General features: G+C 42.5%; 1 protein-coding gene across 2 annotated transcripts in view; it reads right to left on the bottom strand.

The window, feature by feature from the left end:
• The window catches only part of THOC2 (THO complex 2), a 272,468-nt gene extending 259,895 nt beyond the window's left edge, over window positions 1–12,573 (bottom strand). For both annotated transcript variants that reach the window (XM_030209899.1, XM_030209900.1), the window contains exons 1-2: window positions 12,437–12,573; window positions 813–871 (exon numbers count right to left, since the gene is read on the bottom strand). In XM_030209899.1, coding sequence (XP_030065759.1) covers window positions 813–871; window positions 12,437–12,501 — 124 coding nt within the window. In that variant the 5' untranslated portion in view covers window positions 12,502–12,573. The remainder of the gene's footprint in view (window positions 1–812; window positions 872–12,436) is intronic.
• Between the last annotated feature and the right edge of the window lie 5,435 nt (window positions 12,574–18,008).

The raw sequence follows: 18,008 nt of genomic DNA, 5'->3' as shown, positions 1-18,008 counted from the left end.
ACATCAAGGGAATAAAAGTACTTGTCCAGACATCTAAGTTTGCCATTGAAAAGATCCACCTAAGAGACCCCACTAAAACAAATTCACAAAACGTAGTTTTAGGTCTGATGTAGCCAATATCAAAATGCTTCACTCTCAAAACTAACTGAAGTCGCATCTGTGCATGACAATAAACAATCCCATCTGTTCAGTTACCCATGGCAACATTCACAGAGATCCCTCGATACCATCCCTTCAGGTTCACGGCCCCAAAGAAAATAACCTTCTTTTCAGGAAAGTCAAAAACATTTATTTTTCTTGTCTGTGATACTATATATTCCCTTCCTCAGTCCAAAATACTAGTACATTTAAAATTACACATTTTAACTACTTTGTAAGATGGGGGTTTGGTAAGCAGCCTGTCTAAAGAAGCAAAACTACATTTTTCTTTTGGTTTAAACCAGTGTTTCCCAAGTCCGGTCCTGGAGTACTCCATGCAAATAAATGGTTTTCAGGATATCCACAATGAATATGCATTAAATAAATTTGTATAAAATGGAGGCAGTGTATTACAAATCAAATTCATGCATATTCATTGTGGATATCCTGAAAACCTGAATGGCAAGAGGTACTCCAGCACCAGACTTGAGAAACACTGGTTTAAACCAAATAATGTAGTAAAAAAAACAAAATCTCACTTAAAACTGCATATGATCAATGAACTGCTGATAACTTTCAGAATTGTTCAAACATTCACACACATTTTAGTTTCATATTCATTTTATTAACTTAACTGAAGGATCTATTAAAAAAAAACAAAAAAAAGAACATACCTTTAAAAGTCACACTGTCATGGCTTTTACTTTCACTGAGACTTCGACATAATTGCAAACTGCAAAATAAAAAAGTACAATGTTTTATTTCCACAAAACAAATTTTATGAAAGTCTAACTGGATTAATCTGATTTATTCAAGATACACATAAGCTAAAAGTATTAAGGACCCATTTTATAAACTGCATTGGGGCCTTAACAAATGTTAAAGGAAAATTGAAGTGGTAGTCACCTTAACTCATCATTTTGCTATAAAAAAATATATATATATCAGGCACAATGTATTACGAGTCATAACTCAATGTTGTACTGGTAAGCTTATGAAATTGCTTTCATCTTCCCATTTCTTTCCCTTTACCTCCCTCTCGGCGAATCTTTCACTTGGGGTGGTGGGAGGAAAGAAATGGGAAGCAGCAAAAAGAGGAGAGGTCACTCCACTTTTCATCTTCATCTCTGTTTGAAGAGTATCTAAATCCAAACGAACTATGGTAAATGAATACCCTATCATCAGTTATTTTTAGATTAGATATTTTGCCTCCCAACTGGACTACAAAAAAAACATTTCTCACAGAAACCTTAGAGATTAAAACAGTTTTACTTAAAGAGAGGGGAAAGAAACATTTTATTTCACAGTTATATATGGTATTCATCAAAGTATGGTACCTACATTTATAGATGCCAAACCCAATGTGAGATAATTACAAGGGAACAAGAAAGATAATTTGGAGTTATGATAATGAATTATAAAAGCATCCACATAATTAATCATAGTAGAGGTGAAGGTGAACATTTTGATTGAATTCCACCTTGCCCCTTGATGATCTTTATGTTGGAGAAGACGCAGGCAACTATGATCATATACAAATGATCTGGAAGTTCAAAAGACAATTATGATAACCACCAAAACACACATTCCACTGCAGCATATTATCCTTGTGTTTGGTGGAGAGGGGCCAGTGCAGGTCCTGTCACATATAGCCTGTCTCATTCAGGACACTCTAGCTAAACGTTGAAAGGAACCCACCCCAATCTCCCTAGTTTGGGATGGTTAAAGCCTCACATATATATTATCTCATGGAGAAGCTAACTTATGCCATGCAGGGGAGGGGGGAAGCACACAACCTCCAGCAGGTTTTGCCATCCTTTATTCAATACACAAACAAGATAATTTAAGTTCTGGTGTCAAATAACATAGGAATATTAAGAGATTTTAAAACAATCCAGGAACATTCAAGTGATAGAAAACCCAGATCTTAAAATACTTTGACATTATAAACCATAAAATTATAGTTGTCATCTTCTGTTTACCTATTCGTCTCAGTTTCTTACCTCCTCCCCCACTTCCCCTCAAGACTGCTCATTGAAATGGATATATATATATATATATATATATATATATATATATATATATATATATATAAAACATCTTTTGCTCACTGTCCTGACCTAGGAAGGTTCTGGCCTTCGAACGCTAGCCAAAAATTAGTCCAATAACAAAATCATCATCTTATTTTACTCTTGTTTTTTTGTCTTTATTTCTAATTATTACCTTTAAAGTGGATTAAAACATCAACCATACTATTTTATCCATTTTGGAAATATCAGTAGGGCAGGAATGACCAAAAATCCTTGCATCAGATTACCTGGATGCACTGGTGGGCACTGAAATTAGAGAATGCCACGGTGATGGGGGACCCACAGTAACTGTGGGGACAGGGATAAACTTTGTCCCCATGTCATTCTCTATTTTGAAGGCTGTTAATTAACTGGCCAGTTATTTATGTTTGAGTGATACAGACGACAATGTTTTCACTTTTTTGAAAAACAAGTAGGCCACAACTGGCAAAATTTGCACAGGGGATCCTGTACATTCCTGCTACCAGCACACCTTCTGAGAAGACATTTTTTTTACTGCAGGACAAACTGTGGAAGGCACAAGAGCTAGACTGAATCCTGACATTATTAATGATTATTCATCTAGATTAAAAAATCATAACAGTGCTTTGTAGGGCATATTTCTCCCCCACTAGCGCATACAGAGAACGTTGTCTTTTGCACCCCTGGACATTTTAACAGGGTGGATTAGGGATCCTTGGTCTAGCGGAAGTCAGCTATTGTTGGGGTTGGAAAGAGGGTTATTATAGTTGCTTGTTTTCTATTAGATTTATAACAATTGCACAGAATATTGTTCCTTTTTATACTTTAAGAGATTTAAATATAACGTCATAAGTGTTCAAGACTTATGCGTATGAGGACAAAGCCTGCAGGGCCAGAGATAAACTTTGTCCCCATGTCATTCTCTAATTAAGATAGGCAAATGACTGGGGACATTTGTTAAAAAGGTCAGTTTAGGAGAGGTGTTTTGGTTTTTTTTTTTAAACATTCATACACCACCTGAATGTGTAAGGAAAGGGGGACACATACTCCACTCCTTGCATCCTTAATAAGCTGCCAAGATATATGGACTAGAAGGAAACATGAGGGACTTACTTTTGCAAGCCTGAGCAAGTCACTATTATGCTTTACTGCAGCCAAGAGTGCACAAAGTTCCTTTTCAAAGTAATGTGGGTTATAGAAAAGGTGCTGTTTGCAAGCAACAGTAATTAGTTCACTCATTTATAGCCAAGGTGATACATAAATCCAGTTTAGCAACTAGAAAATATACCGAAGTTTTAACTTTTCTGCATGTGGAAATTAAATGGACATAAAACTGATAAAAAAAACTAAACCAATACCCATTTTCATTGAGTGATCTAGACATACTATTTTCATCAAAAATGTACTATTTTGCTACTATTCAAGTGTAACACAACTGTCTAGCCTTAATATTTTGGAAGCTACAAATAGGGATACAGTTGGAAGAACAAGGGTGGGGAAAAAAACAATTTATATTAGACTTGTAGTACTGTTTCACAGAACTTGATTCCTGCAGGTGGGAATGCAATGCATCAGTTCACAGCTACATAGTTTAAAGATTACACAAATTACTTCATTCAAACTCCTTGTAAGTGTCCAAAGGACCCACTGATGATATACCTTGATACATCAGAGAACCAACTTACATTAGCAGCTAAGAAAAAGTGTTGTTTATTAAACTACACTTACAAAAAGAAATAGCTGCTTTTAACATACACTAACAGACTAATTTAAAGCCACTTACATTATAAAATAAGGGTCCCGTTTACTAAAGTTCATTATTGTGCATTAGGGGCTCATTTACTAAAATGCACTATGTCAGAGCTTCCTAATCCAGTCCTCAGGACACACCCAGTCTGTCAGGTTTTCAGGATATCCACAATGCATATAAAAATAGATATGCATATAAGAGTCAAGCATGCAAATCTGTCATTAATATGCATTGCAGATATCCTGAAATCTGACAGGGTTGGGTGTTCAATAAGAACTGGGTTAAAAACCATTTACCTATGTGATCTTTTGTTCAGATTATTAGGCTACATATCTATATCTTCTATCTATATATATATATATATAAAACTCACCCTCAACGTTTTGAAGACAGTGACGTCAGTGAAGCCAAGCCCTGACTTCCTTCAAAAAGGTTCGAAGGTTCGTGGTGGTGAAGCCACCAAAATCGCTCCGGGCCCCGCCCTCGAGGGCGGAGCAATGGCAGAACAACGAAGGGGTTCGCAGGGAGGGAGGTGGGGTGGGAAATCGCTACGGGCTCCGCCCTCAAGGGCGGAGCAATGGCAGAACCACCAAGGGGTTGGCAGGCAGGGAGGGAGGCGGGGGGGATCGCTACGGGCCCCACCCTTGCGTCAAACGTCATGATGCTGAGGGCGGAGCAATGCCACAACAACAAAGGGGTTCGCGGGGGGGGAGGGTGTTGCCGACGAAAACCTTGCTAGCACCCATTTCATTTGCTCAGAAACAGGCCTCTTTTACTAGTTTTCCATAATTTCCCATCGGAGCTGCTTAGCCATATGAATTTACTCAAAGCTAATGGCTATCTTCTATAGAGAGGCACCATGTTCTACCAGGTTTTCATATCATGTTGAGTAAGATTTTTACAGCAATTATTTGCTTTAAAGAAATCAAAAAGATACACCTCTGATTTAGTTCATTTAGACCCAATACACAAGCAGCATGGCCAGCAACAGAATCTATGTGATCTATTTTTAAAACCCTTTTGAAAGGTCCTTACACCAGTTTGTTTGTTTTTTTACTCGGATGCATAAAAATGGCTCTCCTTACTTTCATCTTAAATTGATTCTGTGCATGTTTCCTGTTTGTTCTCCTTTACACTATAATTTATCCCCATACAATGGATATAGGAAGCCTACATCTTGAACATTTTTCACAAGTTGTGTCAGATTTGCATGCATTTAAAATTTCCCCCCTGTCATCAACCCACCATATCCCACACCTTCTAGGAGACTAATATTTTACTAAAGGACAAAACATACACTCAACAAAAACAAAACTGAAATGCGACCACTGGACATCATACCTCAATGGAAGCACCTTTCACAGCAATTACAGTTTTGAGTCTTGTAAGATTGAGACACTTTGCAACCTAGGTTGGTCAGTATTAGACCATTCTTCTTTAAATACAAACCTGTTCAAAGCTCTAAGTTCCTTGACAAATGTTGGTCAGCAATTTGCAAATCCTGCCCTAGAGTTTCAACTGGATCGTAGGTCAAGGCTATGAATGGACCACGGAAGAACATTTACCTTTTTATTAGATCTCCACTACAGCTTTGACTTTGTGCTTCAAGGTGCATACTGAAAGGTAAATATCCATCCCACTTGTGGCTTTCTTGCAGAATAGCACATTCTATTTTCCTGCACTTTTATCCATTCTACATCCTTTCTCTCCTGACAAGTGCACCAGCCCCTCATAAGAAACATCTCCAGAACAGATACTTCCTCTACCCTGCCTCACAGCAGAGATGGTGTTCTCTGAATGATGTGCTGTGTTGAGCTGAGTTTGCACCAAACAAAATACTCTACTTTCCAAATCAAGACGTTACATTTTAGTTTCAGCACATCACACACTTTCTACTATGTGACTACAGTAGTGTTCCTTTGCACAAGGTGTGCATTGATGAGGAACAGCTTATCATACAGGCCAAGATTTGTGCAGAACTCAGGACTGTGTTGTCATATGCACACTTTAACCAGTCTTGGCCATGGAAGCCTTTGGCTCTTTCAAAGCTGCCACTGGCCTCCGTTGCCTACAGCTGGAGTTCCTGAATTCTTTCAGTTCGTGGCAACCCCCCCTACATGGGTCTCCACACACACATCCCTGGCCACATGGGTCTCCCTTTTCCTGCAGCCCCCTCCTCTCACACCAGCACACTTCTGCCTTTCCTAAATCCAGAATCGCTCGCCACCTTTGTTCCTGCAGGTCCAGGATCACTGCCGCTTCCTGCTTCTTCCCCCTCTGCTGCTGCAGTGCTTTCACACAGGCACTGCAGGGACTTCCCTCTGTCACATCCAGCCCACTCAACAGGAAGATACATCAAAAAGGGCTGTACATGGCAGACTGCGAAGGCCCCGGAGTGCCTGTGTGAGGGGACCTGAGGGAGGGGAAAATAGGGAGCAATGTGCCACACAGTTTGGGAACTGCTGGCCTATAGACTCAGTCTCTTCTTGCTCAATCATCCACTCTAGAAGAACAATTTAAATGCATTTATATCTGATTTACACAAGATGTTAGTGATGCCACGCACTTTTCACTCCTCAATAATTATCCTTACCACATGCTGAGGCCTACCTATCTGTGCCTTAACTAATCCTTGGCTCTCAAGGTTGTACCTTTACTTTTAAATGCATACTCAGCAAAGGAAACCAGTATGAATTACAGAATTTATCCTATCTTCTTGAGAATCAGTACAATTCAACACAGTCAGGGCCAATTCATTTTGTGGGGGGATGTGAAGGCAATAGCAAAGCTTAGCATTTAAGATTGCTATAGAAGTATAAGGGAAGTAGACACTTATCCAGTTAAGCTATGTGATGTTGTTCCAACTTCATCTTCTATTCTAGAGCTTTCAAAACTATGGGTTGGGATCCCAAAACCTGCTTCTGGGCTCTCCATCGGTATGGGAATGGGACTTGAAATACCGCCTTTCTGTGGTTTTTGCAACTACATTCAAAGCAGTTTGCACAGTATATACAGGTGCTTATTTGTACCTGGGACAAAGTGACTTGCCCAGAGTCACAAGGAGTTACAGTGGGAATCTTAACACAGTTCCCCAGGATCAAAGTCCGCTGCACAGATCAGACAATTTTATTTGGCTGCAATCATAAGGTCACAATCACAGAAAGATTGGGAAGCACTGCTCTACTCATTTCCAGAGGTCTCCCCACCACCACCACCACCACTTGGGCGCTAGTGGAGTAAGATGTGTAGATACAGGGAACAAACAGTGCTTATACACATTACTTCCAGATCATAAAGCAGAAACTGAACATTTTAGCTTGGAGGGTATATAAGCTTCCTATAGCCATTGAAGATTTGACATGTTCTGAATTAAAGGACACAATCAGAAGCACTGAGTCACAACAAATAAAACAGCTTCTTCTGTCATGAGTATCTGTGGACATATTAGTAAGTGCAAAGTTTTAAATTCCCTTGATTTTAAAGTAAATGTATCGCTCATGGTAGAAACCAGAGAGCTTAAGTTACAACTAGTTTATCTATCAGCTTACAAGCATCAAAGCAGGTAACAACAACAACAAAAACTATACAGAGAAAACTTGTACAATTATTCTGCTTTTGTGCTCCAAGTAATTTTAATTTATCATTTTAGGAAAGCAAAAGTAAAGCCTTCACCATCCTCACTCTGGGGGGGGGGGGGGGGGGGGGGGGGGGGAAGTCCAGTCATAACCAGATGTTGTATATATATAAAATACTAGCCGTTGAGCCCGTGAAAAAAGGCTCCTTTTGAAATGGGGGGGGTTCCGAGACCCCCCCCCCCGGAGTCGCTGCCGACACCCCTCCACCCGGCCCGAGCAGCACTGTAAACTTACATCAGCACGCAGCAGCAGCAGGCACATCAGCAAAGCTGCCGTCGGGGCGGGCTTCCTTCTCTGCCTGTGTCCCGCCCTCGTGTGACGTAACGTCGGCGAGGGCGGGACAAAGGCAGAGAAGGAAGCCTGACGGCAGCTTTGCTGATGTGCCTGCTGCTGCATGCTGATGTAAGTTCACAGTGCTCGGGCCAGATGGAGGGGCAGCGGCGACATCTGCAGCATGCCAGTAGAGACTTCCCTCTCTGTCCCGCCCCCATCATCACATATTGAAGCGGGGGCGGGGCAGAGAGGGAACTCTCTACTGCGCATTTGCGAGTGAGTACGGTCACTCGCCGTTTATATGTTTGATTGCCTATTTCAGTAGGAACCTTCATTAACAAGTAGTTAACCCAGCAAGAGAGCTAGAAGTGTTCAATAAAGACTGTGATGAAAGTAAATAGTTGATAAGCTTCCCTCTATTGAACTGTACTATAGAAGCAAACTTAGAATTCAGGAAATTACTCAAAAGGTATGCACAATAGTTGCAAAACAGGATTTTAAAGCTTGTTTCCCAACAACTATTTTGTGTACATTTAGCTGGCAACCAGACAGATGTCACATGGACAGCCACTATAAAAAGCATGACCATGACAAAGGGAGGCTTTAATATATAATTACGAAATTGCATTTAAAATAATTATTTTTAATAATAGACATCAACCAAAAGAAGACTGTCTACCACAGCTATATTAGTAAAATGTATCTACATGCTCCAAATACATAAAACGCAACAAAAACAGGGTGGAAAAGAACCAAGTCCAAGAGATCAGTCCAAACACCGGGATAAGATGCTCCAAACACAACTTTATTTGGACCCTACACGGTCCGTGTTTCGGCTATGAAAGCCTTCCTCAGGGGTCTAAAAAATAAGTTATATATACAAGTCTGTGGGAGCAGACGTTTAATTATATATATATATATATATATATACACACACACATATATAACACACTTTTTTTTTCAGGAAAAGCATAATGAAAAACAGGAATTCCTATGTATATATAATACTTTACATATAAAACAAATAGATACAGTATAAACTCATTTGAAACTGAGGTTTACTTAAGCTCATAATGAGTGAATAAGAATATTTTTTAAGTTGAGTTTTTATGACTACTACTACTACTATTTAGCATTTCTATAGCTAAGCAGTAAGTTTTAGTAAAATACATCTGCAAGCCAATATTTAAAGTAAAGCAACAAGAACTCATTCATTTATGAAAATATGTTTATTATGAGTTACAGACACTGGAGCTTTAATGATTTTTAATAGCATTAGAATACAAAGCTGTTAAGTTTTCAATCACAGCTTACAATTGTAAACCATTTATTTTATGTATTAAGTTCATTCTGATACAGGTAAGTTCCAAGTAGTTTTGAGGCAATGTTTTTCTTATGTGGATTATGATAAGTATAAAAGGCCAATAATACAATTATTTGTTCACTATCATTGTACTATTCAGCCAGAAACTAAAAGGAACAGTACCTCCGGATTAGTATTAAAATAGGATGTTAAAGAGAACAATCACTTTAAAAGGCCAAAAATCCTTGCTAGGAGTTAACTAATGGGCAGATGATAAAAAGCAAACGCAGGCGCTAGAGGCTGTTAGCACCATACTAGCACCTGCATTTGCTACCGCCCCATGATCACAGCCACTCACGGGCTCTGAGCACAACTATCATGCAGATGCATGCAAAACAGGGTTCTTAATGCAAGTAGCATGCAAATATATGCTAAACCTATTCATCACCAATGATCAGTGACTAGCGCACCAAAGACTGGCAAACTGGCCGCAAGCAAGCCCTGTGCCAGCTTGGAACTGGTGTTAGGGTTTGCAGACCATTGGGGATGAATGGTGAGCCCTGTCCAGAATGCATTTGCATGCTAGCAGGCCCCCATTCCCCACAAATGCGTAAAACCCCTGCAAGAAGAGACGACCCCCCCCCCCCCCCCAGGAACCGATAACCGGACCAACAACCCTCCTTCCTCCTCAGTGACCAGGGGCTGGAGGTCCAGCGGACCGGACCGCCTGCCTCCAACCCCCCCCCCCCCAACAAAGGTTCAGGGGTATGGAGATCCGGTGGGTCTCCAGCCCCCCCCTAACCCTCCCTCCAGCATTGGTAAGAGGACCCTGGTGGCCAGGTAGGCCACGGTCAACCCCCCCCCCCCCACCCCCACCCCAGGACAGAGAGAGGCCACCTGCCTCTTCCTTCAGCGCCGCCTGCAAAATGGCTGCACCCCGCCCTGTGTATCCTGGGATGCGCTGGGTGAAGCTTCACACCATATAAGGGAGAAAACTCCCTTATATCATGTGAAGTCCCACCCAGCGCATCCCAGGATACACGGGGCAGGGCTGGGCACTGCCATTTTGCAGGCAGCGCAGAAGGATGAGGAGGGAGACCGCCCGCCTCCTGTAACCTAAGGTAGGGGGTGGGGGATTGACCGCAGCCCACTGGGCCACCAGGGACCTCTTACCAATGCTGGGGAGAGGGCTGGAGACCCAACGAATCTCCAGCTCACCGCTGGACCTCCAGTCCCCTGTCGCAGGGGGGGCATTGGTCACCCACTGGGCCACCAGGGACTTTTTACGAATGCTTGAAGGGAGGCAGTTAGGAGGAGCTGACCCACTGGATCTCCAGCCCGCCCTGAACCTGTGTTGGGGGTGGGGTCAGGGGGACCAGACCTCCAGCCCCATTTCGCCTAGCTCGGGGTAGTTGAGAGTCTGGTGGTCCCATCTGGCCCCTGTGTTTGACAGGTCTGGGCTTTTGAGAAGCCAGAACTGTCAAACAAGTGCAATCCTCCCGCACTTCCACCTCATGATCAGAGAATTGTGTGCTTAAATTTGCATGCAATTATCTCTGATCATAGGTGCGGTAAAGCCCCGTGCTGTTCCAGTGCTATTTTTAGAGCGAGATTGGATCAGTGCAGGGCTTATGATCATCTGCCCATACGTTCTGAGAAAATGCTGATTAGTAGGCCTCAGTATTTTACAGCAACTTATGAGCCCCACAGCTTTAAGGAGACCTTTTACAAAGCAGTGGTAGGGCTACCGCTCACCAAATTGACACTACTGCCCAATAATGTTGAAATTGGCATGCACTCTTTCCCGCAGTAGAAAATATTTTTCTGTTTTCTACCATGAGGGCATTCCCGGCGGTAATCGGAAGCAGCACAGGCACATTGGCATACTGCATGAGTACCAAGTGTGTTGCGCATGGTACCTTTCCACTAAGTCAATGGGTGGTGGTAAGGGCTCAGGCAGTAAATAGCCACACAGCACTTTTAAGTCTAGTGCACAGCCATTTACTGTCCCAACCGAAAATATTTTTCCCACCCACGGTAAGAAAAAGTGGTCCACCATGCACCAAAAACACCCCCCCACACTACTACAGCCCACTTTCTACCACAGCTTAGTAAAAACACTCCTTAAAAAAAGCCGCCAGCAACTGAAAGCAAGTCACACAGCTGGGGCTGTAAGGTATAGCAGATTTTGCTGGCTGTCACACACAAGATTCCCAAAGCCTAATTGATTCAGAAACTAAACGGTTTTTACTTCTTTTTTTCTTTTATTTTAACAGAGTGGGGAAGAATATGCCCTCTTTTCACCTTCGTGAGGGAACTTTTTTTTTTTTTTAACTGTTACTTTAAAGAAGACCGGACTGCAAAAATAAATAAATCTGAACAAAAAAAAAAAAGCAACATGACAAACACCATAATATACCTACACTCTCGTGGATGCAGCATTATCAAAATATAGGGTTTTGGTTTTTTTTACAATTCTACCACGCAACAAATCAAAACATACGACTCCACTTTCTGCTACTTACTTACACCAAAAGTTTCAAAGAAAACAAACATTTTAGAGACAGAAAATATATTATTATTTTCAAGGGTCAAAAATCCATAACTTAGGTCTTATATGAATCAAACAACTATAAACAGCAAACAACGGACGCCTTACACTAGAAGATAAAAAGACTTGTCGGAAGATTTTTAAATGCGCAATCCTACACTTTTAAAGCAAAATAATTAACAGAAAAAGAAAGAAATAAAACAATCGGGGTCCACAGAGTTATAGGGGGCAGGGGAGCCTTTACAACACACTCTTTACATCCTCTACTTTACATCCAAGGAACTTTCGAAAGTTGGTAAACACGACTGGAGAGGCGAGAGAGCGGGAACACATTTTAAGAAACCCGTTAAACCAGGAAAATCCCGACCAACCGAACAAAAAATAAACAAGGGAACTACCAGCCCAAGGGAACAACACAACCCCAGCCAGGACCAACGATGTTTTCTGGCGTCAATAAACGGGAGAGTGCGGGGGGGTGGAAAAGACGAGATGATGGTGGAGAGACCAAAAACCGAACCGCCTCCTGCCTCGAAAAGCCCAATCGACCCTCCACCGCCGCCTCCAAGCTTCTCCCCACCCTAGCGAAGACCCGCACGCCTCCCATCACAGACGGAAGCTCACTGCCTCCCCACCATTACCGAAGTCCGTCGCGCTCCCTTCTACCCCACTCCTAAAGCGCCAACTGAGCTAATCTAGGGTCTCGGGTCACTGAGAGGAAAAGGGGGTCCCACTTACAATTCGTTTTTTCCAGATTTTTCCCAGTTCTTTATCCAATCAGCAGGTAGGACTGCCGCCGCCATCTTCCCTTCTATTCCACAGCTAGCCCGGATGTTTAGCACATAATTGGAGGTCAAAGGGGAAAGTAAGGAACAACCAAGGGCATTCTGGGAAGGAAAGCTCGCTGCTAAGTTGGATGAGGCCCGCGCTCCTCAGGAAGGAGGTTTCCTTGGCGAAGTTGGCGCGCCTCGACTACAGATCTCGCGATTTATGTGTCAGAGAGAGGCAAGGTTAAACTGAGACCGCCGTGCCTGCCTGCTTGACGAAGCCTCCACTGCCAAGAAATCATGGAACAAAACTACAGTGTTAACTATGCTGTAAATGCAATCTCAGGAAAGGCTTTCTTCGACAAGGTGACTGTTGTGAAGCGCCCTGCTGTTCAGATATCCGTTGGATTTTCTAAGAACAGAGAGTCAAGACTCAGTGCTAGGCAACTGAGAACTCGTCAGCGTGGTCAAACACAGAGCCGACGCAGCACCGCGGACGTCTGACGTAAAGGATCAGAATGAGTTCTAGTTTGCCACCCGGCCGTAAATGTAACGAGATTAGTGACGTCACCGTACAATCGCCGCAGCGCTCCATAGATGGCCTATTCGTGGTTTCTTCTGTAATGTAAAGGTTGAAAATAGGAAGATGCTGGGGCAAAAAAAAAAATGGTGAGGGGGCCGCTAAAGCTATGCCTTCAGCTCCAGTTCAGACATGCTTGGGGGCATTGTGTGGCATAGGAGCAGTGGTGTGCTGGTAAATGTTTAACAGCAGGCTCTCTCCTCCCCGCCCCCCCCCCCCCTCCTCCAAATTGCAGAGCTGGCTGTAGCCGGGGATAGAGCCGGGGGGGGGGTATGTGGCAATGCATTACTTAAGGGAAAAAAAATTTAAATTATCCCAGGTTCAAATTAATTCATGTTTAATGTGCAATAAAATGCCATAAGTAAATAAATATAAACTTTTAATGTTGAGCACCTGATTCTCAAAGTGAACATATTCCAAACACTATAATTAAAATAAAATTATTTTTTTCTACCTTTGTTGTCTGGTGTCTGTTTTTCTGATAATGCTGGCCCAGTATCCGATTCTGCTGCTATCTGTCCTCTTAATTCCGTTTCCAGGGGGCTTCCTTTCCATTTATTACTTTCCTTTCTTCTTCATTTCTGGTCTTCCGCAGACTTGACTTGTGGATCCAGCTTCTGCCTATTTTCTTCATCCATGTGCAGTTTTTCTCCTCTCTTTCTTTTCCCTCATCTCCTTCCTCACTCTTCCCTCCCCTCCATCCATGTCCAACATTTCTTCTCTCTCCCCTCCTGTCCCCTGCCCTCCGTGCACGCATGTCCAGCGACCCTTCTCTCCCCCTGCCCTGCCATCACCCATGTCCAGCGACCCTCCTCCCCTGCCCTCCATCCACCCATGTCCAGCGACCCTCCTTTCCCCTGCCCTCCATCCACCCATACCCGGCGACCCTCCTCTCCCCTACCCTCCATCCACCCATGTCCAGCGACCCTTCTCTCCCCCTGCCCTCCCAGCCACCCATGCCCAGTGACTCCCTTCTCTCCCCTGCACCTGTCCTCCAGCCACCCATGTCCAGCGACTCCCTACTCTCCCCTGCCCCCTTCCTCCTCTAGCCACCCATATCCAGCGACTCCCTTCTCTCCCCTGCCCCCCTCCTCCAGCCACCCATGTCCAGCGACTCCCTACTCTCCCCTGCCCCCCTTCCTCCTAGCCACCCATATCCAGCGACTCCCTTCTCTCCCCTGCCACCCCCTCACCGAGTTGTTCAACTAATTCTTCAGGGTAGGCAGTCTTGCCTGCCCGCTGCCGGATTGCTTTTCAAAATGGCCACCAAGACTTAAAAGGGCGGCCTCGTGAGACTTCTGCTGAAGTCTCGGCAGCCATTTTTAAAGAGCGATCCGGCAGCGAGGGAGGGTCAGCGCCAGCAGCGGTGCCTGCCCCAAAGAATTCTGGACAAGGGCGACTCAGCCAGGTGAGGGACCGGATCCGGAGGGAGGAGGAAGGAAGGAGAGCCGGCTCGCACTTAGGAACAACCGGCTCGAAAGTCGGAACACAATTTAACAACCGGCTCTTGCAAGCCGGCTCCAGCACACCACTGCATAGGAGGCACGCTGCAGCTGTCTTGTTTGCATTACAGAATGACACAGGAACAGAGGTCGCGGACAAGTCCCCATATCATTCTCTAAATTGCAGACAACGATGTTTTGGAAAAACAAGCAAGTACTGGGCAAAACTTGCACCGGGGCTCCTGTGCATTCCTGTTAACAACACATGGTTTTCAGAGGACATTATCTGTTGTGGGAAGGAAGAGAGTTAGACTGAGTCCTGAGATTGTTGATGACTTAATATTCATCCAGAGATTTAAAAAAACATAACTATTTCATAGAGCACATTTCTCCCCTGCTAGGGCATACAGAGTGGATTGTATTTTGTATTCCTGGGTGAATTGGGGTTCCTTGGTGTAGTAGAGGTCAGCTATTGTTGTGGTTGGAAGGGTGGAGGGGATGTTACTGTAGTTACTTGTTCTTGTTTTCTATTTGTGATTTATAAATAGTTGTACATAATATTGTTACTTTGTGTACTTTAATAAAAAATATTTAAATATCAAATCATAAGTGTTCAGTGTTCAAGTCTTATGTGGATAGAGCCGGGGGGGGGGGGGGGACTAGAGTCTGTAGGGACAGGGACAAAGTCATTCTCTAGTTTGCATCCCTTTAATTTGGGCCTTAAGTGCGCTACCACGATAGCCCCACTACTTCATTCTTCTGAACTTCGCATGTTTTTTTATCCATTTTTATTGTAAAGTATCTCCATTTACTGTTTTTATGAGTAACATTCTTTATGGGACACCTGTATTTTTAAATTTTCAATTAATCGAGTTGGTATAGAATATAGAACATTATTTGAGGATAGTAAATGACGGCATACCTGTACGGTCCATCCAGTCTGCCCAACAGGATAAACTCATTTTGCATGGTATGTGCTACTTTATATGTATACCCGAGTTTGATTCGTCCTTACTGTTCTCAGGGTACAGACTATAGAAGTCTGCCCAGCACTGTTCTTGTACTAAAAGTTCTGAAGCTAATGTCGCAGCCCCTTAAAATTTACACTCCAGCTCATCCATTTCTATTCAGTCATTATCAGGATGTGGAATGTAGGATAAAGGAAAAAATCCAATCTACAAAAAAATAATAAAACTACATTTTGGCTACAAGAACTAGATGCCAATAACAAAATAAAAATTAAGGAAGTACAAAACTAGATATGAAAAGAATAAGCTGCTACAGCCAGCCTACAGCACAAGCTAAACTCTAGGGTTTATAGTCAGATCTTTGCTTTTTTCCAAGCTGATACCAATTCTAACAGCTGTTTGAAATCAGAGGGAACAAACAATAAATAAATGTTTACCCTCAAAATTTACAAAACAATTAACAAGGACGTTTCAAATTAAAGGTAGTGCTTTTTGTATTAACATAATACCTAGCGTGGTTTATAACACAGAACTAACAAAATAGGTTCAGAATCCTTCATAGGCCATACTTCACACAAGTTCAGGCACAAAAATCAGGGTGAGTTATTTCACCTGTATGTTTGAATTGTGAGATTGGTTGATGTAGTATATCTAGATTTGTGGAAAGCTTTCAACCAAGTTTGTCATGAGAGACTTGTGAGAACATTAAACAGTCATAGGATAGGAGGCAATGTTCTGCTGTGGGTTAGGAATTAGTTATTGGACAGAAAACAGAGTAGGGTTAAATGGCCATTTTTCTCAATGGAGGAGGGTGCATAGTGGGGTGCCGCAGGGATCTGTACTGGGACTACTTCTGTTTAACATAGTTATAACAGATCTGGAAATCAGAAGGACAAGTGAGATGATTACATTTGCAGATAACACAAAACTTTCAAAGTTGTTAAAACACATGCAAACTGAACAATTGCAAGAGACCTTAGGAAATTGGAAGACTGGGCATTCAAATGGCAGTTGAAATTTAAATGCAAACATTTATTGATCACAAAAATAAGATACAATCAACATGGAAACACTCAAATTATTCAATGGTTTTCAAGCAGTGTCATGCTATCCCCAAATCTTCCCTCACCAACATTTACAAAATTAGGATAGTGTTGAAAAAAAATAGCAAATTCCCCAATATAGGGGCAATAACCAATAAATCTGCAAGGAACTGGAACCCAATGATTTAACAACAGAATAAGATATATGTTAATGAGAGAGCTGGGTTCTTAGACTCTCCCCAACTAAATTAATAGCAATCCCAGTAGCAGTTGAATCAAACAATAAGGCTATCTATCTACCCCTTTCCAATAGTAATTATCATTTTTTTAACACACACACATATCACAAAAAAAATGGCAGCCAGGGAATTCCCTCCTCCCCATCAAATATAATGATTTGAACGAATTAAGCTACGCGCTCAATGTGGCAATGATCGAATATAAACCTCCCAAATAGTCTGAAACAGCCTTTTGCGCCATAGATTAAATCTGGCATGTCTTCTCCAACAACATTAGGTCATGTAGTCGATTCCACTAGGCCCAAAAGGAGGGTGCCTCCAAAGTGGTCGAGACACTATAACTTTTTTCCCCAATACCCCCACCTTTTGCAACGATCAACCGAGAACTGTGGCAGGGTAAATTCAATATCTAATATTTATCTTTAAAAAGTCCTACTGGGCAAAAGATAATTGGGTGAACTAATAAGGCCTCAAAATAGCGCAACAGTTTACACAAAACATTTTTTTACTTGGGGACAGGCCCAAAAAGCTTGGAAAAACTAGTTGCCCAAGAGCATTTAAAACTAATCGACATGTCCATTTTGCCTGATTTGTAAGCCTGCTGTTGGGAAAAATAGGCCCAGTGGATGACCCTGAACTGACATTCTCTAAGCTCTGTACTAACTGTGAGATTTCCTGCATTCTCTTAAGTAGTTGATTCAAATCTAATACCTTTACAGCCATGCCCAGATTACCTGTACGGCCGTTAAGGCAGATTAATCAAGGAGCACATGCAAAGTATTCAGCTCACGAAGAAGTGCAGACACAGAAAGCCCATACTCCAGGAAATGTATACAAAAAACTAGCACAAACTGTCATCTAAATCATTGCAATTATCTGTAGGCAAAAAGGTCTCCCACAACAGATAAATGCTAAGATTGAAAATAGTCCCAAGAATGCAAAGTTCCATGATTCAAAACATGCTTCAATAACATAAGGCCCCACCACTAAAAAAACAAAAATAAAACCAGGATTATACACCCCTGGTCAAAATTGAAGGTTACGGAGGAGGAAGTGACGTCACCGTCGGGGATGGAAGCCTGAATCCAGAGCTCCGTCGGGGCAGTGAAGAAACTAGCGCTATTTCCTGGTTCCCTAACCCCCGAGATTGGCGGTTTTGAGGCGAAAGATACAGAGAAGTAATGGCGACACGAAAACGGCTGGAAAAATTCAAGTTCGCCGCGGCACAGAAAAACGAGGCGGCGAACACGAGCCGCTCCCAGCAGAAAGCT

Source organism: Microcaecilia unicolor, chromosome 7, assembly GCF_901765095.1.
Source record: "Microcaecilia unicolor chromosome 7, aMicUni1.1, whole genome shotgun sequence".
NCBI classification, from domain to species: Eukaryota; Metazoa; Chordata; class Amphibia; order Gymnophiona; family Siphonopidae; genus Microcaecilia; species Microcaecilia unicolor.
The sequence above is the reverse complement of the archived record's forward strand: the minus strand, read 5'-3'. Positions and strand labels throughout refer to the sequence as shown.